At 41.8% G+C, this 23,791-nt stretch overlaps 1 protein-coding gene across 1 annotated transcript in view; it reads right to left on the bottom strand.

Annotated features, from left to right (window-relative positions):
• The window catches only part of WDFY2 (WD repeat and FYVE domain containing 2), a 538,880-nt gene that overhangs the window by 148,252 nt on the left and 366,837 nt on the right, over positions 1-23,791 (bottom strand). The window contains exon 8 of the mRNA XM_086935032.1: positions 11,697-11,802. Within this exon, the coding sequence (XP_086791158.1) occupies positions 11,697-11,802 (106 nt within the window). The remainder of the gene's footprint in view (positions 1-11,696; positions 11,803-23,791) is intronic.

Raw genomic sequence — 23,791 nt, 5'->3', positions numbered from 1 at the left:
GTCAAAGACCTCTTCAACTTCTTTTTTTTTGTGCCTCAACTTACCCAAGTGTGCTGAGGCCTTCGAATCGGCCGACAGCCTCGGACACTGCGACCGCTCCCAGGACCTTCCTCTTTACCGGGACCTCGATTTACACAGAGTTGCATGCCAGACCGCCATGAGCTTGAGGAATCACTCCCACAAGGCCATAGGATTCATGCTGCAGCAATCAGAGCATGACTTCTGGCCGTGGTCACGCTCCAAACCCCACAGGCAGACATTGTGAGGGTCCATCATGCTCTGCAAGGCTTAAATCCTGTCTTCGTAGATGACATCCTATACACCAGGAGGATAAAATGTTTAAAAAAACAAATCCAGTCAAACAGTGACTGAGGGTAGCTCTTCTCGGGATCAGCGCTGGCTTGCACGGAAAGACCGCAGGCCTTGAATACTGTCTTTGTAGATGACATCCTATACACCAGGAGGATAAAATGTTTAAAAAACAAATCCAGTCAAACAGTGACTGAGGGTAGCTCTTCTCCGGATCAGCGGTGGCTGACAAGGAAATAAAAGAAATTATGTCAGCTCGCCTAGGTGAGGGCTCTACAGGTGCTGCAGATGTCACTTCCGACAAAGAACGCAATGCCGAATGATGCCACCTACTGGTGCACAGGGGTACTGCTCATGAAAAATCTTCTGCATCCAGTCTGATGCCTGGGAAATTCAAAGGTAAGGAATTTGCAGGTACAAGACTACTGGATTCAGTTTTTTATGTGTTACATCTGAGTGGCTGCATGGAGCGCACAGATCATTGCCTTCTTGAAACTTGGCTTGCTGCTTCCACTCCAATATGTTTTTTAATAACAGACGTTTGAAGGCAGATGCATTATCTGTTCCTTACAAAAGGAAACAGCACCCCAAGAACACATGAATAACTCCACCTGAATTACACATCTTGCAGTTGTGAAACTAGAACAGATATTTTTTCAAACTAAGAGACACAGGTTTATTTTTGCTTTAGAATTCTGGCCACTTTCTCTTGTACAGATACTTCTAGCATTAATGTACAGTAGCATTATTGTACAGTAGCATTATTGTACAGTAACCTAACAAATCTAAATCTTCCCCTGACAGTCTGAAATAACCATCCTTAGTTTCAAGACTGGTGGATAGTTAAATATCTCAAATCATGGAGGTAGACAATTCCAGTATCAGTAAGAATTAACTTTGTGAAGCTTGTTTGGTCCAAAGGAAAATTATCTCACCACTTGCTTCGCAATTGACTGAGCCTCATGGACTTAAGGGGCGAGGGGAGAGTGTGAATGGGTCCAGCACAGCAGTCAAAAGTAAGGTGTACAGAAAATGAACTAGTCACTTCCAATTCAGCTGGGAGACCCAACAGTGGGGAAATTAAAAATGTGGGAAGGGTACTACTAAAAGACAAAACGTCCAACTCTATTTAGTGATTATATAGACCTACACTAGCTGGAACAGAGAGTAATAATCCAACTGAGAATGATTATCGATAAACACAGGGTATCATTGCTACTAGGAACAAATATGTGCATCCTTTTAACTCCAATCCAATCCAAAGCATACAATAGTATTTATGACCAGCGTTGCAAAAACGCCCACTGCAAGAGAGAACAAAAATAACCATCTCAATAACTCAATACAATGGATCAGAAGTGTGTGTCACTGTTTTTCATTCCTCGCACAGATATTCAATATGGAAAACACCACATCCTTCAATCAAACCAATATGATACAACTGAATTTACTCTGATAAACGAGGAACTAATGGATGGGTTGGGTGCACTTGATGCACACATGGCATCACTTTGCTCAAATCCGTGCCAAGTCTCCAACCTCCTCTGTATGTGCGGCGGCTTCATTCTTTATGGATTTGGAGCCTCCAGCACTATCCTGAACTTCTCCACTGCTGAACCGGCAGTCCTAGATTAAGGTTGCTCTGCTAATCATCCTGAGGAAGATCCCGTTGATAGACATCAATTGCCCTCTTCAATTCTCTGGGGTCGAAACGTCGACTTTCACTTATATTTTGACCTGTACTTATCCTGCAGCCCAGAAGCGGTGAACATTTTATCCATTTGTGGCATCCCAACACTTCGGCTTTGTTAGGCAGTTCCTTGACGTAGTGTTGGACAGGTCGTTCTCATTCTTTTAAATATTGTAATTAATTAAATTCCCACTGTCACATCCCCACCACTTGATGAGCACTACCTGGAGCACTTTATTCCCCATTTTTCGCTTTGGAGCAACCTTTGAAATTGTGAATGTTAGATTAAATTCTTAAATATAATTCCTTCTCCTAACCAAGAACATTTGGTCATTGTTTAATTAATAATTGTTGGCTGTCTTATCAAGTTTTTGTCTTTCTCTGAAAAACATATAGGCCAGTTGGCCCTCTAGTTGTACATACCATAATTGGCCCAGGTACAACTGTATACTGGGTATACCCTATTGTTATGTAATAATGTATCTAATAACAGACATGGTATAAAGTGGGCATCAGTACAACAACATCGGGAGACCCTTCCCCATATTTACAGGGAAGTAGTGACTAAATTAGAAAGCATGCTACAAGTGAGTAATAACCAGTCCAGCTTGGGCTACATTATTGTTATACACGTCAATCTTTTGCTTCCGTTCTAATGGAACCTCTTGTATGACCTCCCTATCTAAATTCTCAAACCAATGCCATTTTGGCAGGAAGTGAAATACCCCAAACTTAGAAAGGTGCAGAGATAATCCCCATATTAAAAAAGGCAAAAGGGATGATGCCACTAACTATAGGCTTATCAGCTTTCTGGATAGCTTACATTTTATTTTTTTGTTGTCAAATACTTGACAGGTTCCAAGGATGGTAGACAAGCATATTACCTTATCAAATCTCCAGGTAGGATTTAAAAAGAAAGGAAGAACAATTCATCATGTACTTGGGTTTCTTCTAATCTATTGGAAAATAGTCATTATAAATATAGGACATTTATATATCACTTTTGAGGACCTTCAATCTGCATTTGACCGTATCCTTCGAGATAGGTTAAGCTTAGCTTTTAAAGATATAGGAGTTTTAAGTAACATCCTGCCAATAATAATAATACGCTTGCACAGTAAAACTTACACACGTGAGATAGGGTCGCAGGGTTTAATTACCAATCGAATCCAGATAAAAAGGCGTGTTTAACAAGGGCTCCTACTTTAATTATATATTTATGTATTGAAAGCCTTAGATTCCTACATTAATGCCTCAATGAACTAACTTGACATCAGAGTACCAAACCCTTCTATATGCAGATGACATTACAGATTTCAAAGACACAGGTGGGTCTTCCGGTCCAATTAGAACATGTTAACAGAATTCTGCAATCAGCAAGGACTGGAAGCGAGCCCCATGAAGACTAAACAATGGTTTTCAACCCACATAAAACTCATGAGGGTTCAAGGAAGGTTCAAAGCTTGAGAGGGTTATGGCATTTGAATAATGTGAGGCTAAGTAAAACCAGAATATGTTTTGGGGAATACAGGAAACAAAAAGCTAGTTGAAACTGCATGAAGATACAGAGGGATACGGAGTTTATGATTCGACAATCATTACACCTGTCTCTGCTGCCCCGCAAATATATGTTAAAGCCAAGGGGGCAGTCCTCTATGCAGCAGAATTATAGGGAAATACAAAAGTCACTATTGGAAGAGACATTTTTAAGTCCCTAGTAAATTTTCCATAGAGTGCACTATTTTTACTATTATATTTGGATTTGGGAGTCAAACACACAGCGTGGAAAGTGCATCTTCCCCCACTGTTATATTGGTGTGAAATTGGGTATACTATCGTCCTATAGTGCAGCACTTGCAGACGTTATCAGGTTAGATGTATACTGCAGTATTCCCTGGCCTAAACATGTTAGATCATGGTTGTATTTACTTGGCCTAGAAGTGCTTTGGAATAATTCAAGGGATAACACATAGATCACCAAGGGATATCTAAAAGAATAATATTAGTTGTCTGTAATAGAAAGGCTTCTTATTGACCCTAAGCATGGGCCTTTTACTGATGCTTTTCTTGAATTTAAATGTATATTCTACTTTCAACCATTTAAGGATGCCATCACACCATCTTTAGTCAAACAACTGTATGGCAGGTTTAGATATGGAATCCTGCGGTTGAACAGCTTTTGCAGTAAATGGTTCTTTAAATTTGCAGTGATAGACAAAAGCTCCGTTTGCCACACTAAAAGGAAAACTTTTGCACATTTTAGGTTTATCTTTACAGCTTATATCCGGGAAACATCGGTTACATCGCAGTGTTCACACCGCAATACCTTTACAACGCGGGCATTACAACGCAATTCATTACAATGATTTGTGCTGGATGGCGCTCTAAGCTAAGGAATAGTATGAGTTACTATTCCAACACCTTCCCTACTGTAACGTAGGCTGGATTTGGAATAGTAAATCAAACTATTCCTAAGTCCAGTGACCTCCAGCGTAAGTCGTTGTAACGACTTGCGTTGTAATGCCTGCGTTGTAAAGGTATCGCGGTGTGAACACTGCGATGTAACATTGTATATTTCTTATATCCACCTTTGTAAATAGTGATTAGTTCCTATTTTCCAGAATTAGGGGTATCTAAATATGAATTGGTTATAATGATTTTTTAGCTTTGTCAGGTTTCTTACACCTGAGTGGCAGCTGAGAAAAAAGTACTAAGCTACAGCTGATGTAGATATTTTTTAACACTTTTCAATCAATTTAATTTATTCTGTATTCTTATAATAAGAATGTTATTGCCTGTAAAATTATCTATGTTTTGTTTTTCTATATAATGGAAAGAAATGATATGTGCACTGTGGCACCTCAGAGCACTGTCAAAACTATCCAAGGGCGCCATGAATAGATCCACAACAAGCACACAACTAGCCAGGTAATAACATGGAAGGCCGAGTATTGTGTAGCCAACTGAAGCAGAGTGAATCATGTCAGTGCATCACACCTTCAAGTTCTGCTTTTAGGATATGGGAGGTAACATATATTAGAACAAACTTAAAAGTAATCTGCAATAAAATTCCCTCACGCACAATCAACTCAGCCCCTTCTGAAGGAAATATTTCTGAAGTAGCATGGAGCCTATGACTGCTCTACACCTTGGCAAAGCAAAGGGGTTCCCAAAACAGAAATACAATGTGGAGTGGGAAAGGGAAAATAACACCAAAAAAGAAAACAAAAACAAAGGTTGGGTTTGTTTTCTTTTTTGGTGTTACTTAAAGGTTAAAACCACTGCAGAGGAGAGGGAAGGAGTCACGAAATAGGGAGTGAAAGAGGGCACGCAGTTAGGCTCTGAAATACTGTCATTACTCTCGGAGGAGAACCGTTACGAAACATGACTCAGGATGAATGTAATAATTAAAATTTAAATAATAATTACATTTATCCTAAATTACCTCAAAGAGTAATGCTATGTTACAGCATCTATCTGTGTGCCATCTTTATGATTGACAATGAAGAGATTTTTAATACAGAGTTCATGTTCATCTGAGCAAAGTGAAGTCCCCGGTTTTTGTGACAAAGAAAAAAAAAAAAGAGGATGGAAAACAAAAACACAAGTACAAAAAGTACAAAAACAGGTATCTAGAACATAGTTTCACGAGTGTACAGGTTAAAAATGAGGAGCGTCTTCAATATGTAACCTGTTTAGATGTTTTGGCTATAGAATCCATGCTTCCAAATAAACTAAAGCGTCATCTTAAAAGTCTTTGCCCAAATGTTGCCAGAAAGCCAAGGAAATTCTTAATTAGAAAACTTACAGAAACCAAAACTACAAAAGTCCACTTTTGGAAACAAGCTAAAGTTAATAGTAACACCCTCCCGTCTTCTGAAAAAGTGATCTATCATGTTGCACAGTGTAAAAAATTCAATACAATTGCAAACGAGATTTTGTCTGCTGCTGTTTCTTTGCCCGCAATGATTCTTGAAGAAGGTAAACAGCTGCTGAAAGTGCCTCTTTCTAATAATGTTATCAGATAAGCTCACCTGTCATTTAAAAGGCAAAGAGTTTGCTCCCCTGTAGTTGGAAAAGGCAACAGACAACCAGAAATACGCCCATCTTATTTGTTATGTCAGGTTTGTTAATAAAAAGAAATTGTTGAGGATTTCTTTTTCTGTAAAGGTATGAAAGGTGGAACTACAGGTGAAGACTTGCTTGCCATTGTGGATGAATTTATCGACAATTAGATTCTGTGATTGACTGGAAGATATGTGCTGCTCAATGGCAGGAGGCTAACAAGGACTTAAAGCTCGCATATGGTCTAAGGCATCTAATGCTGTCTGGACACACTGCATAATACACAGAAAAGCATTGGCAGCAGGAAACCTCAGCAAAGAACTGCATGATATTCTGAAAATATAGTCCACAAAGTGGTACATTTTATTCAAACATGGCCAATGAAAGCAAGATAGTTTGGTAAGCTTTGTGACAACAATGTTGCCAAACACTCATGCCTCTTGTTCTAAAGCAGTTCTCAATGGCTGTCTCTCGGTTACTCCCTGCTTAGTGTGTATGAGCAGAGGAATGAAACATACTTGTGTCTACATGATGATGAACATTGTTTCATATGCAAATTTATTGACGTGAACTTTCTAATAAAAATGGGCCTTTTTTCTGATCTTTTTAAAAACTGAATGCACTGAACAAGTCCTTGTAAGGCAATAATACGAACATCTTGCAGCTCTCAGACAAAGTCAGCTTTAAGAAGAAGAAAAGCAGTGTAAGCAAAGGTGATTATAAATGTTTTCCTTCATCTAAACAGTTTCTGCAAGACAATGAGAGGACGTTAAAGGTGGAACTGAGGACAGTTTATGTTCTGTATTGGTCACAACTGGGTCTTTACCATGACAAATATTTCCCAGGTGATGAAATGGAGCCATTAAAATGGGTAAGAGACCCCTTCAATGCGGAGATACCTCAGCATTTCAACAGCAAGGGAGCAGTACAGTTCATTGACATTTCAAGTAGCTTAACATTGAAAGTAACGTTCCAGACTCAGTCACTGCTTGGGTTTTGGTGTCAAGCAGAAGATTAATACCCATAGATAAGCAAGAGATTCCTGCATGTTTTGATCCCATTTGCTACTTCTCGCCTTTGTGAAGCTGGTTTCTCAGCAGTTGCCGTGATAAAGTCAAAATGTAGGGCAATAATTATCCTTGAAAAAGAAATGTGTGTTGCAATCTCAAAAATAACGCCATGAATTGATGAGCAATGTAAGGAAAAACAAGCACATCAATCTCACTAAGATTCTTTTTTCTTTTTTTCTTGGTCCTTGGTAATTCCTCCCCGTTCGGCACATTGCTCTCGGCCCCCTGCCTTTAGGAGACCAGACTTAGGGTCTCTGAGCGCTGCTCTGGATGTCTCTCGTCCCTCCTTCTGTGGGGAGCTTGAGGACAATGTCGCCCAGTTTGCAGAGTGGATTTCAGGGTCTGTCTCAGCACAATCTGCATCGAGCCAGGCCAAGCTGAGGAGAGAATCCCCTTCTAAGCCCTGGTTCTCTCCTAAGCTAAGGACTTTGAAACAGGAGTGTAAAGCGGCTGAGAGAGCTTGGCGTGCCCGAGGCTACAGTCTAGCTGATAAGAACACTCTCAGAGCAAGACAGAGGCTATATTATACAGCCATCGGAGACGCTAAGTGTCTTTATTTTGCAACGCGTATTGAGCGGGCCAAAAACAACTCCAAAGTGATCTTTTCCATCGTGCAAAGTTTTTTGGCCCCTGGTGCTCAGTCGGTGGCCATCCCTAGTTCGGATTCTTGGTGCAATTCCTTGGTAACCTTCTTTAAGGATAAAATAGCTAACATTCAAGCTTCACTTTCCATCTTCTCAGGGTATCCTGTCTCGGGGTTATCTCGGTCTATCAATGGGGTAGAGCCCCTTTTTTCTTTTGTGGACTTTGACCCTGTGGACTTGGCCACCTCTCTTAAAATCCTGAAAGCTCTTAAGTCCGGCTCTCCTAGTGACCCCTGTGCTGCCAGGCTTCTGTCGGATGTGGCCGATGTCGTCAATCCAGAGGTGAACTACTTGATTAATAAGTCACTCTGCTCGGCCTCCGTGCCTAGAGCCTGGAAACTTGCCCTGATCCTTCCGTTGCTTAAAAAGCCGTCCTTGGACCCTTTAGTGCCGGAGAATTATCGCCCTATTTCTTATCTGCCCAGCTTGGCGAAAGTGTGCGTGAAGGCCGTCACTTTTCAACTTACCAAGTTCATCGAGGAGTCCAAGGTGCTTCACCCGGCTCAGTCAGGTTTCCGTGCAGCTGATAGCCTCAGCGACCTCCAGCAAAGCCGATTCCGTGCTATCAGGGAGTGTCAGGATGCCGGCGAGAGGGCAGCATTGGTCATGCTGGACCTCTCGGCGGCATTCGACACGGTTCCCCATGCCATGCTGCTTAACCGCCTGTCTGCCATTGGTATCATTGGCAACACCTGGCACTGGATTAGTTCCTTCCTTGAGGGCCGGCAGCAGCAGGTTTGGCTTACCCCGAGTGCCTCTGCACCTCTCCCGGTGTCAACGGGGGTGCCTCAGGGTTCATCACTTAGCCCGCTCCTTTTTAACATCTATGTGACCTGGCTTGTGTACCTGGCGGAGTCACTGGGGGCTAAGGTGATGGCCTACACCGATGACACCCAGCTGCTGTTTACTTGGCCTAAGGAAGTGGACTCGGTCGGGCTGGCCCAAAATTGCCTTTCCTCTGTCTTTCACTGGTTATCTAATGCCCAGTTAAAATGCAATGAAGGGAAGTCTGAGGTGCTGCTGTTTGGTTCCTTTCCTTCTGACTTCAGAGAAAAGCTTTGGTCCCTGGGTTTTTCTCGGCCCTCTGAAAGACTGGGCGCGCTAAAAAACCTGGGCGTCTGGTTTGACCAAAACTTGCATTTTGTGACGCATGTAAAGAAACTGTCTGGGTCCTGCTTCGGCATATTGAAGAGCTTGAGGAAGTTTCTTCCTCTTTTGCCTAGTGCTTCTAGGGAAACCGTGGTCTGTGCGTTGATCCTGTCCCGCCTGGACTACGCCAATGCGCTCCTGGTCAGTTGCTCGGGGTCACTGGTAAAAAAACTTCAGGTCGTGCAGAATTCAGCAGTTAGACTCCTTATGGGGCTTTCTCCTAGAGATAGTGTGTGGATACACTGGCGCGCCTTGCATTGGCTGCCAGTGGAGTCCCGCCTGAAATTCAAAATGCTTACCATCGCTCACCGGGCCTTGTATGATACCGGCCCCCTTTACCTGCAGAGAAGATTTGCCTTCTATGTGCCTGGCAGAGCGCTGCGGTCATCTGCTCAATGGTTGATGCAGATCCCGAAGTTTAAGCGCCAGCGTCTTGGCGGAAACTCCTTTGTGCGTAGGGCTGGTCTGGCCTGGAATCTACTGCCTTTAGCCCTGAGGACTACTCAGGACCCAGTGCTTTTTAAAAAAAACTCACTGTTTTAACTTGATACATGTTCATCCATCCTTCCTTCAGGAGCTAGTGCCGGGACAGTTTGAGTAGCTGTGCGCTTTACAAGCTCAATAAACATAAACAAGCTTAATAATAAACAAACATAAATAAATGTAGGCCTTTTCCTACTTTTTTACATTTATTTTTCATTTGGAATCCATTGTTTTTCCTGTAAGTAAAAAAACATTTTCTAAAGAACTTTGTTAACTTTTGTTGTCAGGTGAATCTTAAATGTGTTAAAAAGGTTAAGTCATGGAATCATTTTTGTCAAATAATATTGTATTTTTTCTGACTTAACCAATTAAACTTTGATATTGAACAACTCTTTAAAAAAGAAATTACATATTGGTACAATCTTATTCTGGACGAGACTGATGGCGAGTTTCTGTTACCCCTTTCGCTTTGGAAAACCTTTATATCTGACACCGACGTGGAAGGCCTATGGATAAAATCATTTAGGATTTTGGGTGAGATCGTTAAACCGTCTTGGCTCCGTCGCAACCACCTGTTTACTCTGCATAGGGTGTATTACTCTCCATTGCGTCTATCAAAGTTCCCCAATAATGATCAAGTGGCATGCCCTAGATGTGGCTTGGTAGCAGCATCAGATATTCATATGTTTTTTGAGTGTCCGTTTATATCATTATTTAGGGATGAAATCTGTGCTTCTCTCTCGTTAGCAATAGGCTCGCATGTTAACCCTAGTCCCATGCAAATTTTCTTTGGCATTATACCAGAGCTAGACGGCATGTGTAAAAAATTGTTTTTCTATAGTTGTTTGCTAGCCAGAAGAGAAATATGCAGAAGGTGGAAAGATAAGACACCCCCTCTCTTTACCGATTGGCGTGCAGCAATGCTACAGATGTCTAAATTAGACATGGCTAGGGAAGGTAACCAACACAAGAGAAGATTTTGGCTGCTTTTGAATTGGTATTGGGTTTTTTTTTTTTTTTTTTTTTCCCATGTCCTATGATTTCGCTGCCTGTGGGGTCGTCTATTCGATCCTCGCCTTTTATACATACCCAACTAGGGCGACATCGGTTACAATCTGGGTTGTATTGAGCAGTACGCTAGTCCAGTTGGTACCATTATTCGATCATTGAGGTGTTGATGCTTGGCACTGCGGGATACCCCGGTAGGATCCAAGAAAGTCCCCCTCAGTTAATCTGGGTCAGTGTCTCAGTAATCCCCTCTAAATTATTGTTTTGTTTCCAAGGGCAAATATGAGGACACAAAAAAAATTAAACAAAAAAAAAGATATTGAACAACTCTTGTATTTTATTTTGTTACATCTATGATGATAATACCTTCATAGGATTCATCCCAATTATTTTCAGGGAGAAAAATGAAGGTACTCCTAAGGACGGGCATACATTACTACCACCTGCCCAAAAAAATGTAACATAATGGGGAGCCGTGGCCAATAGGACAAGGAAGCCGCAGGTCAAAAAAGTTTGGGAACCACTGGTTTAATTGGTTGTGACACTAGAATATACATATTTATATCCATAGTGGGATACATTTTCAGTTACAAAAGTGTTTGCCATCCATGATACAAGGGACTGTACTGCACAATGATCCTGGATACCCAAAATTATTTAGTAAAGAAGTATGCAGGTCTGAAAAACATTACCCTATGTTTCCTACAAATAGTGAAAAAGGGCAGTTGACTAACACATTTCTTTGTTCTGAGTATGCTGTCAACATGCAGAAATCAGGGAAGTAAGAGGCCCCTGTCTATGGATAGGAAACATAACAGTAGTGTTGTTGACATAGTTAAGTGGTACCTAACACTGGCACTCATGGGTTGCAATGATGTTCGTCAATCTGGATAACCACCGATCATGTACATAATGATTACCGTTTAGATTAGTGTGAAAAATCTAGCATGGTCTGGCCTTTCAGGACCTCCCAGGACATTTTTGGAACAGACAATCATCTTCCTCCCATGCACCACTGGAAGAAACCTGTTCCACACCAAGAAGAATGAGTTTCAAACATTATCCACAGATGGACCAGACGCCACATATCTGCATAGATGGAAATCAACTTCATAAGAGTCTCTTCTTATTGCAATTGCTGATATTCTCAAGAATGAAATTACTATTGCAATGCAAGTGTAGTTTTGTAATAGAACATGTAAAGCTTTTTCTGCCAATAGGCACAATTTTGTTTCGGCTTACTTTAAAAAAAAGATAGTTAACAAAATAATAAATTACCTCCTGACGTTCAATATCCATGTTCCAAACAACTATCCCCCCATCAGCGCTGCAAGATATGAGTTGTCGCGTATGATGAGCATACGATATAGACTGTATCTTGTCACTGTAGGGAAATACAAAGTGTGCATTAATAGTTGAAAACTGACATTTTGAACAATCGCCTCGTTACCACAGTTATGAACTAAATGGCTGAATATTTTATTGTCTTGGGAAGCTGTAGCACAATATAACCAAATAACTCGGCTATTAAGCACCGTCAAAATCATCTTCCTTGTTCCTCAATCTCACTCCCTTCTCATCTTAACAATTCTGTGTCAGCTGGATCACTATGGAAAATAGACCACACAGTTTAGTGCGAAACCTCAAGTTAATGATGACATTCTTTTCGCAAATTAAGATATTCATTTAAATTGCTTACCTCCCACCTTAGTCGAAGCTATATGCAGCAATGAATACCATTATTTCTTTAAAGTTTGACTATGGGAAGGCATGACCAACTATTTGTTGAACCAGCACCATCTGATTGAGAATATTTGTTTTAAGCCAGTGAAATTTAAATTGTGGAATATTCTGCAAAAGACTCCCCATGTTGGAATGCCAGTTTTAACAAAATAACTTATGCTTTAATTTCTGCACACAAACAAACTGCGATTTCACCATAAATCCCCTGGTCATCCCAAGCCATAGTGAGGAGAGAAAGGGGGTGCAACTTCTTTTATCGACTTGCAGAGTTCAGAATAGTCTCCCTTCTGTATTTCAGGAAGCCTATGAATATGTTTATTTGAGTGGAGTGCCTTGCTGCTCTCCTGTCACCGCCTTACGACCTCAGGCTTCTACAGTGCCATTTTCCCTGTTGGGAACATAATGCAAACAGACACAGACTGTATTACCTAGCATGGTTAGCTGTGCGGGCCCTCTTGAAAACTCTTGGCAGTATAATTTCAAACAATATTATTTTCAATTGGCCACATATGCATTGTTCATTTAGTATTAGACATAAGAAAATTAGATTTCGTGTCTCAGCTCTTTGTTATCCGAACTGGCTTTCCTTTTCCCAATTGATGTCCTATCCGTGGAGTTTCATGATTACTAAGAACTACACAGAGTTTAACAAAAATCTAAGTGTGTTGGAACTAGATCAGCCTAGGGCATTTGGGACTTCATCTAGTGCCCTCTTAGAAATGCAACTAATTTAGCCATTAAATTGCTCGCCTTCACGAATGGTCAGGCTGTAACAGTTTGGTAATCTCCTATGAATGGTTGCTCAGTATCTCCAGATAGAGAGACCGTTATATCTTCAACCTTTTACACAGATCAAAACAGAACTAAAAAGCCAGTCTCCCCTAAATAAGCTTTGCCTAGCAAAAATACAATGGTGAAATCCCACTTTCCAAACAGATCAATCAGCCTTTCAGTTTCATCACAGACCTAAATAGTTTGGAGAGGACTAGGATATTCCTCTTTTGTGGCTACAAATAGAAAAGGAGCTGGTTTTGTCCTTCATCTGGTATCTACTGTCAGTACTAGAAAGTTCAAAGTGCTGTATTCCAATAACATTACAGGGAGCACTGTTTTGTCTTTCCTAGAAGAAAATGGAGCATAGTATGAAACTGTTACTATCGTTATGGCACGAAAACAGAAAAACTATGGGGAAATACATTGTTCTGGGAGCCCTGGACCAAAGCTGGTATTAAAATGGTTAGGAATCTTGGCACCAAAAACCCTCCATGCTTTGAGGACCTAGAGAAGATTTTCCATCTTCAAAACAGGGATTTCAATGATTTCTCAAAATTAAAAGTAGCAATATCTGAACTGGGCAGAGTTCCTGAAAATCTCCAAGAGGTTTGTCACAGAGCAGCAATGACTTGCAAACTCATCTTGCCATCTACCTCTAGACTTGATTCAATACACAAGACAAGAGAAACCCCATACTTCAGCACAGCAGCCTATGCAGATTCTGATCAACACACAAGATGGTTTGGACTGCCATGTAGACTGAACACCACAGGGTTACTGAATTCAAACCATTGATTAAATTATGGAGAAGGGCAGGGAGACTTTCCGCATATAGTATCCTCCTGCAAACTGGTCCGCCCAATCTTAGAAGTCATCTAATGTTATATTTGAAAGAATTCCAAATCAAAATCCCATTGGACTCCTTAACAATTGCTCTTCGGGCTTTCACTTTAAAAACTCAGCCTCCACTGTGAAATGAATACCTGTTACTACTAGATCTATGAGCAACAGGACTGAAAACAGTTTTATTAAAGTTAAAGAACACAAAGCTGTCTGTTTTCAAATGTGGTGGGCTCATAAAAATGACCATAGTTAAGAAAAGACATAAAAAGTTGATGGTGCAAACTGGGCCTGTTCCTAAAGCAATTTGATCCAAACTGACAATCACATTCCTTTCCTAACTGATATCACAAACCTAAATGTCACTTTGATGGGTGTTAGGTCTCAACCACTTATACTGTGTCGGCATCACTAGTAATACTGTTTTAACTATGTATTTCCCTTGAACTTAATATTGATTACTGTACATCTTACATTTAATTTAATTGTTTCTCAACTTCTGTTCTTTTAACTTCCTCCCCCCAATCTTATTAGGTCTGGCGTTAGCCAAGGCCTTTTGATTTTACTAAAATAAGTATAATATATTTCCATGAAAAGGCTTTCAGCCACCTCTCTTCGACCACTGGTCTGATGTTGTACAATTCACATTGTTTCCGCCCACCACTGCAAATAGCATGGGGCAGAAGGTCAGCATACTCAAGCCATTGGTTAACTTCACTTTGAGTGACTACATCTCTCACAAGGAGCAGCTCCATATACAAGCTAGTTCCCTTCAGCTCCCATTCAAATTACTTTAGTGTTGCATTTGTGTTTAGAGCCTGATGTGATAGCAGGATCTCCTGATGCACATTTCATCTTTATCATATCCCATCTGCTGTCATTGCTGTTCTAAATTCTTTTTGAAGTGTTTTGTTTTTCTGACTGCTGCCATTTCACAGAATACCAGAGTCTGTTCATTTGAAACGGTTCAGTATTCAGTTATCCACTTGTTATGTTGTGCTTTCTTTTGTAATATTATCCTTCCTTCTTTCTTCCTTTCTCTTTCCTTTTTTCTTTCTCTTTACTGGTTTAATTCCTGCATTCTTTTGCCCTTATCCTTCAATCTTTCTCTTGCTCTCCTTCTTCCCTTCTCTCGTTACCCTCATTCTTTTTTCTTTCAATCTTTCTTTCTGTCCTTCTCTTTCCTTTTTTCTGTTTTGCTTTCCTTCTATCTTTCCTTACTCTCTCTTTCTATCCTTTTTTCCCCCTAATTCTTTCTTGCTTTTTTCTTTCTCGAAGGCAAGAGGCTTGGAGCCAATTACAGACGGATTGACTTTGGTTTGGTCTGTTTTGGACCAAACCATTTGATTTTACTAAAACAAAGTATAATATACTTGTATGTAGAGGCTTTCAGTCGCCTCTCCTGAACCACTGGTCTGATGCTGCATGGGGCAGTGGGTCAGCCCACTTAAGGCACTGGTTAACTTCACTTTGAGTGACTGCGTTTTGCTCTCTCAGAAGGAACACATCCACAAATGTTAGTTACAAAGAGTTCCCTTTCAAATTTCTTTAGTGTTGCATCTGTGTTCAGAGCCTAATGTGGTAGCAGAAGCTCCTAATGCACATTCCATCTTTATCAGACCCCATCTGCTGTCACTGCTGTTCTGAATTCTACTTGGAGTGTTTTACTTTTCTGACTGCTGCTGTTTCACAGAATACCAGATTGTGTTCATTTGAAACTGTTCGGTATTCAGTTATCCTATTTTTACGTTTTTCTTTTTCTTTCCTTCTTTCTTTTGTAATTTCTGTCCTTTCTTTTTCCTTTCTCTTTCCCTCTTTCTTTTTCTCTCTTTACTTTTCACTCCTGCCTTCTTTTTTCTTTCTTTCTTTCTCTTTCTCCCTCTTTCTTTCTTCCCTTCTTTTTTTCACCCTCATTCTATTTTCTTTCTTTCTCCCTTTCCGTTTTTTTTGCTTGCCTTCTTTCATTCCTTCTTTCCTTTTTTCCTTGTTTTTTGCTTTCCTTCTGTCTTTCTTTCCACTTTCCTTCCTTCTCTTTTTTCCTCACCTTTTTTTCTAACCTTCTTTCTTTCTTCCCTTCCTTCCTTCCTTTTTTCGTTTCTTTGTTCTTTCTTTCTGAGGTCATTGATCGTTAAGACACAGTTGGTGAGGTCTCATAAAGAGTCTTGTCTTTGGGACTATGTAAATACAAGATACCATGGATCCCAGGAGGGAAGTAACAAGACGAGCCGTGGGACTGGCACTGTTCTTGAAATGCAAGTCTTTCTTTTGGATAGATGAGACTCTCTCATCCGAAGGATACAATGTGACCATATGTGTCTATCTTTGCTCCCAAGTATGTAAAACTTTGGAATAGTGTCGGGATTGACTTTTCAAGGCTGCTATTTAGACCTAGTCTTTTGCATAGCTTGAAATACCCAGGCTAACTTTTGTTGAGTCTGCATTTTTAGCCAGGTGTCTAAGTATGTGTAAACAAAAATTCTATTCTTTCTCAGATTGGCCACAACAACTGTCAAGTACTTTGGGCATGCTCCTGGTACACATTTTAGTCGAATGAAGTATGGTGTACTGGTGGGGAGTCTCTTCTATGAGACATCTCAAGTATTTTCTGTATTTATCTGCAACTTGAATGTGAAAAGAAGTGTCCTGCAGATATATGAAACAAAACCAATCATTCCTTTTGATGTGAGGAAACATCTGGTGAAGGGCAAATATTCTGAACTTCTCTATGAGAATATGTTTGTTGGTGAATCACAGGTCTAACACTGAATGATATTGGATTGATTGACCCTTTTTGGGCACTGGATCATACCCCTTTGTTTTCTTGTTGTGCTGGAATTGTTCTTTTAGCCAACAGGAGTTGGTATTCTTGTACTAAAACAGAGAGCTGGTAATTTGACATTGCCAACGATGGTTTAGGCAGTGGAACTGCCTCGAAACAGATACAGTAGCCTTTTCTTATGAGGTTCAATAGCCATCTGTCTGTTACAGATTTCCACTCTTCCAAGTGAAACTTTACAGCTCCCCCTCCATGTGTAGGTTATCTGAAGAATTCCTTCCCCTGGAATGTGAATTCTTCTGAGTTGGTGATTTCTAATATTGCTGCTTTTGACCCAGTTTTTCCTTTGTTTGATAGTGCCATCTTGGATTTTGCACTCTCTGCTGGGAAAATATAATTCCTTGGGTCTGTATTGTTTGAAGAATTTATTCTGCTCTTCAAGATCATCCACTTTCAGAGTCTATGCTTTGTTCTTCGTACGGAGTACCTCTTGGTCTGTATGCTGCCCAAAAAGAGCTGTACCTGACAAAGGGAGATTGGCTATTTTAAGTTGTGCCTTAGATTTTAAAGACGTCAGTCTTAGCCACAAAGTTTTCTAAGAGAGATGCTGTGACAGTATTCTTTTGTGGAGAGTTCTGTAGAGTTCACAGCAGCGCTAATCACCTAATTGGAGGCTGAAAAACCTTCATTCTCCATCTCTAAAAAAAATCCTGCTATTCGCGTTTTGACAACTCTTCCATAAAAAACTTTACTCCATCCCATATGTCCCGGTGATATGACCCAAGACATGCAATTGCCCAAACATTCTTGAGGTGAGTTGATGCTGCCCCTCACATCTTTTTCTCATTTTTAGGTCTCGGCCTGCCAATGCGCTTGCGCATGGCTGGAGGAGATTATAGTAAGGGCAAAAGAACAGCCTACTAACGGTGGATTAGACACAATTTATGTGAGTATGCGCGTGCACAAGGCCAGCCACGTCACACCACCATTTGTCTGTGCCTCGCATCACTCTTCAAAGTCTGCCGCTCCCCTCCCCCCACCACTCTCCTACTTCCCCTCCCACGGCCGCTCTTCCCATTCACGCGCTCTGCAGGTCACCATTTGCCAGCGTGCGGCCGCCAGTGCTTTCATCCTGATCACTCCCCCCTCTCCTACTTCCCCTCCCACCTCCCAAACAGCATCCAGCCACTTAGACTTGTTTTTATCTTTTATTACTTCAATTTGCAGCCACTGCTTCTTTCTTTATACCTCTCCCCTGTATCCCGGTTTATTTCTTTTCGCTAATGTTTTAATTATTGTTGTGTTAATTCCTCTCTTTCACAACTCCGGTGTTTTTTTTAATTATTTGATTTTGCAGCCACTGCTGGTTTCTTTATACCTTTCCCTTTTATTCCGGTTTATTTCATTTCGCTAATGTTTTAATTATTGTTTTGTTAATTGTTTTGGCTCCCCGGCATGCCTCATTCTCTGGCACCTCTTCTAGTCTCGATGTGGGTTGTGTCTCCTCCTCTCGCCGCCCCTTCAGACTTCCTAGTGTTCTCACGTTTTTTGCTCGACAAAGCTGCTCCGTCCGTCTTCTTTTAACGGCATCATGTGATCTCGGTCCTCCGTCCTTGGTTCTCCATCTGTCGTGCTGCTTCTGCCTCCACCTTCCTGCACCCTTCTCCCAGCTTGGCTTCCTCCCTATAAACGGGCCTGGCCTCATCACAGTGCGGGTTCCGTTCCACCAGTAGAACTCTGTTCATTGTTTCACTCGGGCTGATAGTGTCAGCCATGAAGGGTTTTGCGGTCGCCTTCCTGCCCCTTGACCACACTTGCCCACATAATTGAGACTCTGTTGATAGAGGGGTCCAAACCACATTAGCACATTTGGGGTCCTTTTTGCACAATGGGTCGATGACTTAATTGTGAACTCTGCCCTTGTGTGTTTCACTGTTTTGTGTGTTAGTGGCCTCATGAGCAGTAGCAGTGCTTGAAATGTAAAAACTGAAGTATATGTTCCTGCCAGGGTACCTGTTTGCTTGTCAAAAGTGCAGGTACTCCAAAATTAAAAGTACCGCAGCCCTGCTGACAAGTGCTGATATTCTACATCTCAAATTCAGCAAGCGCGTGTTCTCAGTGCCCTTCCTTTTTAAAAAAAATGTATTTATTTTTTATGCAGCTTTATTTAGCACCTGGTTACACTAAACAAGGTAAGCTTTTAATGTTTTTCTAAGGCACGGAAGATATTTGATTTATTTGCCCAGGTTCACAGGATGTTGAGTCGCCCTGGTTCCCCAGTTCCACACTCTGGCAGTTAGGCCACATCTTCGCGTGCAATCCAGCAGTGCATGACAATAAGTGAGCAGAGCTAGTATTCATTGAACCTCCTTATTTTAGATCAGCTGATCTTATAGTAGCGAGCAGTCATAAACCTCATTTGATCCTAGAGATTGCTAGCGTGTTGTATTCTGAAATAGTTTTAAACAGTGTAGTGTGACTAGCCACGCAACATTCCAAATTTGCTGTAAATATGACACTGTTACGAAATACTGCCGATCAACAACAGTTAGGTGCAGGAACGAGATTTGCGCTGGCAGGTCCGGTAATAGAGGTTTGCGCCCATTGTATGCCTTTGTCTGTATGCAGGGCCCTGAAATCGGCAGTAGAGGCTTAGCTGTTGCATATATTGTGAGTACAAGAGTGCACGTATGGTGCACATGTTTCGAGAACAGAGTGGCTGATTATTATCGTACTGCAGCAGAAAGGACATAACCCTAATTGACCTTCAAGCCGTTAATAGAATTACTTGGAAAAAGATTGTGAGGGCGCAAACACAAACAGCAAGCGATTTTTGGCTTGCAGAACAATAAGTGTTCACTTTGCACCCAAAAAGATGAGCTGCTAACATGACTAGAGGGAGATAAAGTATTGATTTTTCCCGGTATCCAAACACTTCTCCTCTCCGTAAAACTCTTTATTCTCCACCAGATACTAAAAATCTGTAGACCTGACTTTATACAACTCATCAGACAGCAGAAGGGTTAATGCTGAATAAAGTTTCTGCTGGGTTGACATGTTTACACTTAGGAGAAAATGTCCAGATGGTATCAACTGATATAACTTTGCTCCTCCTGCTTCCAAAGTGCCATTCATTCTAAAATATGTTACTAACTGTCAACATTAGGCCTTCAGTTCAGCTATTCAAACCTGTTTTTTGTGAAGTAGGAAGAAAACTTTGTTTGAAATTATTTGTGGTTTTTATATTCGTATGGGGAGAAGGTAGCAATGAGAAAGATCGTTACCAGCTTACAGTAAGTTAAGTTACTTGAGGGCAACGTTTTCAAAACACTAAACAAATGACTGTACTGCACTGTGCTTTTCTGTTCTGTGATGTTCATAGAACCATAGGAGGATTAAGAGCACAATAAAGGAAGTGCAATGCTCGTACACCTAGTCTCACTAACTCATGGTTGGGAGCTACAAGAGCCCTTGTGAAAGTCTGTGAATACTTTCACAACCCATCGCCACGAAGCTCTATGCAGGTACATTACCTCTACAGAGCATTTTCTGTCAGTGTCTCTGACGGGTCCCACAGGAAAGGCTGTTACTGCTTAATTACTGAACGTACATATAGTTATCCTGCTTAAGCCATGTGGCGAATAACTTATTGTCGCCTGTAACAATTGACCCACACTTTGTGGTTTGGTCAAATGAGCCCTGTATACTCTTGCTTTGCAGAGCCATTTTCAGTTGTCTTTCTTGTCCTACAATGTGTTATTCTAACTCCAAGAGAGCTGTATGACAAGTTGGAAGCAGTTCCAGTGACCCTTAAGTTTTAAATCAGATGAATGAAGTGGGGCTGGATAGGGATTGTGCTTCTGATGTTTTATAAATCTGGCTAGCCTGAATTTTAGTCACTTAACTCATACTGGGGACCCCCTTTAAAAAATTGCAAAGGAGAGTAGTAGATTAAAATACCTGTAGACATTGGAAGTCCAAGTTACTGAGGAGTAACGCTTTCCTTTGCTGAGAACTGAACAGAGCTTAAACCCTAGTATTGTGATGTTACTTCCTCCAAAGAGTACTGTTCTTGATAGGTACAGTGTCTGCTGCTTATGTTGTCTATAAAGTACGACACTTGCTGCTAACTTCATGTCCTGATTTTTAAGTGGAAAAAGTTGGCTAAAGTAGGTAAGAACAAAGTGGGCTGATTACTGCAAAGTTTTTACCCTCAAGCACCGGCAATGTGTACTGGCATGCACCACACACACAACCACACCCACAGAAACACACACACAGACACACAACCACACCCAACCACCCACACACGCAACCACCACACAACCATACACACACACAACCACACACACAACCACACCGTCAGTGCACACTTTCACCAGGCACAGACATTATCTGTCGTCAGTGCACGCTTTCACAGGGCACAAACACCACCAGCGGTCAGTACAAGCTTTCACCGGGCACAAACACCACCAGCCGTCAGTGCACGCTTTCACCGGGAACAAACACCACCAGCCGTCAGTGCACACTTTCACCAGGCACAAACCACTAGACGTCAGTGCACGCTTTCTCCAGGCGCACACACACACACCACCAGCCGTCAGTGCACGCTTTCTCCAGGCGCACACACACACACCACCAGCCGTCAGTGCACGCTTTAACCAGGCACACACACCATCAGCCATCAGTGCATGCTTCCACCAGGCACACACACCACCAGCCATCAGTGCACGCTTCCACCAGGCACACACGCCATTCAGTGCATAATTTCTACAGGCACACATCACAAGCCATCAGTGCACACATCAATTGTTAACGCATCCACAATTAACTATTGTAGCAATCGCAGTATGGCGCACTTTACTTTTAAACATATTCATCTAAAGCGCAGCATGCCACCATTGCTACAAAAATAAAGTCACATTTTTTGGCCTACAATTTATAGACTTTTGTTGCAATTGGTGTTGAAATATTTAGCAATGCCAATAGCTCAAACTTAATTAATGCGAGACCTATTGCATTGCAAATGCTTGTTATCTAGTCTTTTGCATTCTCTCTCATGAGGAACAGCTGGTGTAGTAGCTGATGTATATTTACACTTCACAGCCATAACAATTATCGAATCAGGTTTTGGATCTACCATGACAAATTCAGGGTCTTGTTGAGATGGTCCATACTTCTTTTGCAGGCAAGATGTTACTGCCTTAATTGTGGCTGGAGCCTTTTAACAAGAACAAGGGAACCCAATTAGGTAAGCAAGGACCTTGTGTATCAACTATTATCGAGGACAGTGTTCCTTGTCAGTAGTAGATAGAACAGGAGACCACAGACCGTGTAACAAGCCCAGTCGTTATGGGAGGTAAGGAAATGCAGACAAGGCGGTACCAAGGAGAGACTAACAAGCCTATTTACGAATCTGAAGCCAGCTTTACGAAGGACAATGACACAAGCCAATGACAAATATGGGTGTGGGCGGGGCTTCCAGTGCATACTCCAATACAGCATGCCTCGCAGAGCGAGCAGCGTAAGCACGCTGCCTCTAGGCTCGGCCTCAACACTGGGACCTTATACTGAGCCAGGCCAGGAAGAAGGGGGACCTTGCCTTCGACAACAGCATGGTCAGAATCTTCCCAGACTTCTCACGGGAGGTGCAAAGTTGAAGGTTTACTTCCCAGGAAGAGAAGAAAAAATTAATAAAATTAGAGATATCCTATGCTATGATATTTCCGGATCGCTTGGGGTTGGTGACAAAGAAGGGGACACACTTCTTCCAGACTCCAGAGGAGGTTTGGAATTGGCTAGACCAGCGCCCTTCGGATGGAGCGAGTTAGCACTCACATGATGGTCACACTCACCGGACCAGATCACAACAAAAGCCTAATACTTGCAGAAGGGCAGTGCGCCCTTCAGGACGAGAGCCTGTCAGGAAGTTAGAAGGTGATGGCAGTGGCGACCTCAATGAGCTGCAAACAAGTGAACCCCCCCCCCCCCCCCCCCCACACTCCACAACAAGAGACTATGATGAAACTCTGTACTCAGACTTGGAGCTTGGGTCCAGCTCCTCCGAGGAGTCGAGGACTGACCTTCCCACTCCTGGAACTTCAGATTAAATAATGTAATCCTGAATCCTTATTGGTGCAATTGCTTAATCTTGAAAGTATGTCCCAATGTGTGGCGTTGGGGCGAATACATTAGTCAGATTTATCCTGAGTAGCACTAATCTGTTCTCTTAGATCAGGAAGTCAGATGAGGGGGGGAGGAGAACTGTTGTGGAATACATTCTAACCATGACCCTAACTATGGCATGTGGGCTCTCCTAAGAGCATTCCGGGGTTTTGGTTGCATGTTTGGATGTGGGGCTTCTGCCTGCTTTTCCTGGGGAGTGGGAGTTGGGATGTTAGTAGCTTGTTAGATACTAGGGGATAAATGAGTCACACATCACCAATAATATGGGAGATGATCCACCTAGGTTTGGTGAAATTACAGGGAAGGTATCAGCAAAGGCAGCTGAGACTTTGGGGTAGTGGTAGTATAGATCGATAACTGCTCCCATGACTTATAAAATACTCTCCTGGAATATTAGGGGGATTCGTATCATGGAAAAAAGATATAAAGTGTTTTCATATCTGAATAGTAGGGGAATTAACATAGCGTTGCTACAGGAGACACAATTAACAGCCAAGGAGGGAGCTGCATTACATAGACGCTAGAGAGGACAGGCCTATTACACCATGTACTCAATTTATGCCAGGAGAGGGGGTACTTATCTGGATTAGGGAGGGTGTCCTTTTTCAATATACGGGCGACTTGATAGACCCAGAAGGTAGATATGTCGTCTGAAAGAGCCGGATATAGCACTGGTTAATATCGATGCTCCATATTTAGGCCAAGGGAAGTTCTTAACTAATTTGTCCAGCACCGTTGCCACAAATTAGGTATTCCCCGGTACAGAGGACTGCTAGAATTTTTGCAGAATGGCTTGCTAGATGGGGATTAGTGGATACTTGGCGCCAACTACTCTCCCAAACGAGAGACTACTCCTTCTCGAGCATATACGACTTCCAAACACAGCTAGACACATTCCCCTCCACCCCTGACATACATGCTTTGGTTCATGAGGTGGAACATCTTGCACACACAATATCGGACAACAATCTGGTATTATCTTACCTAAAATGGGAGAGATTCTGCATACAAACTTGGAGACTTAAACATGAATCACTGGAGGACCCATTATTTT

The sequence above is a fragment of the Lissotriton vulgaris genome, chromosome 8, assembly GCF_964263255.1.
Source record: "Lissotriton vulgaris chromosome 8, aLisVul1.2, whole genome shotgun sequence".
NCBI lineage: Eukaryota > Metazoa > Chordata > Amphibia > Caudata > Salamandridae > Lissotriton > Lissotriton vulgaris.
The sequence above is the reverse complement of the archived record's forward strand: the minus strand, read 5'-3'. Positions and strand labels throughout refer to the sequence as shown.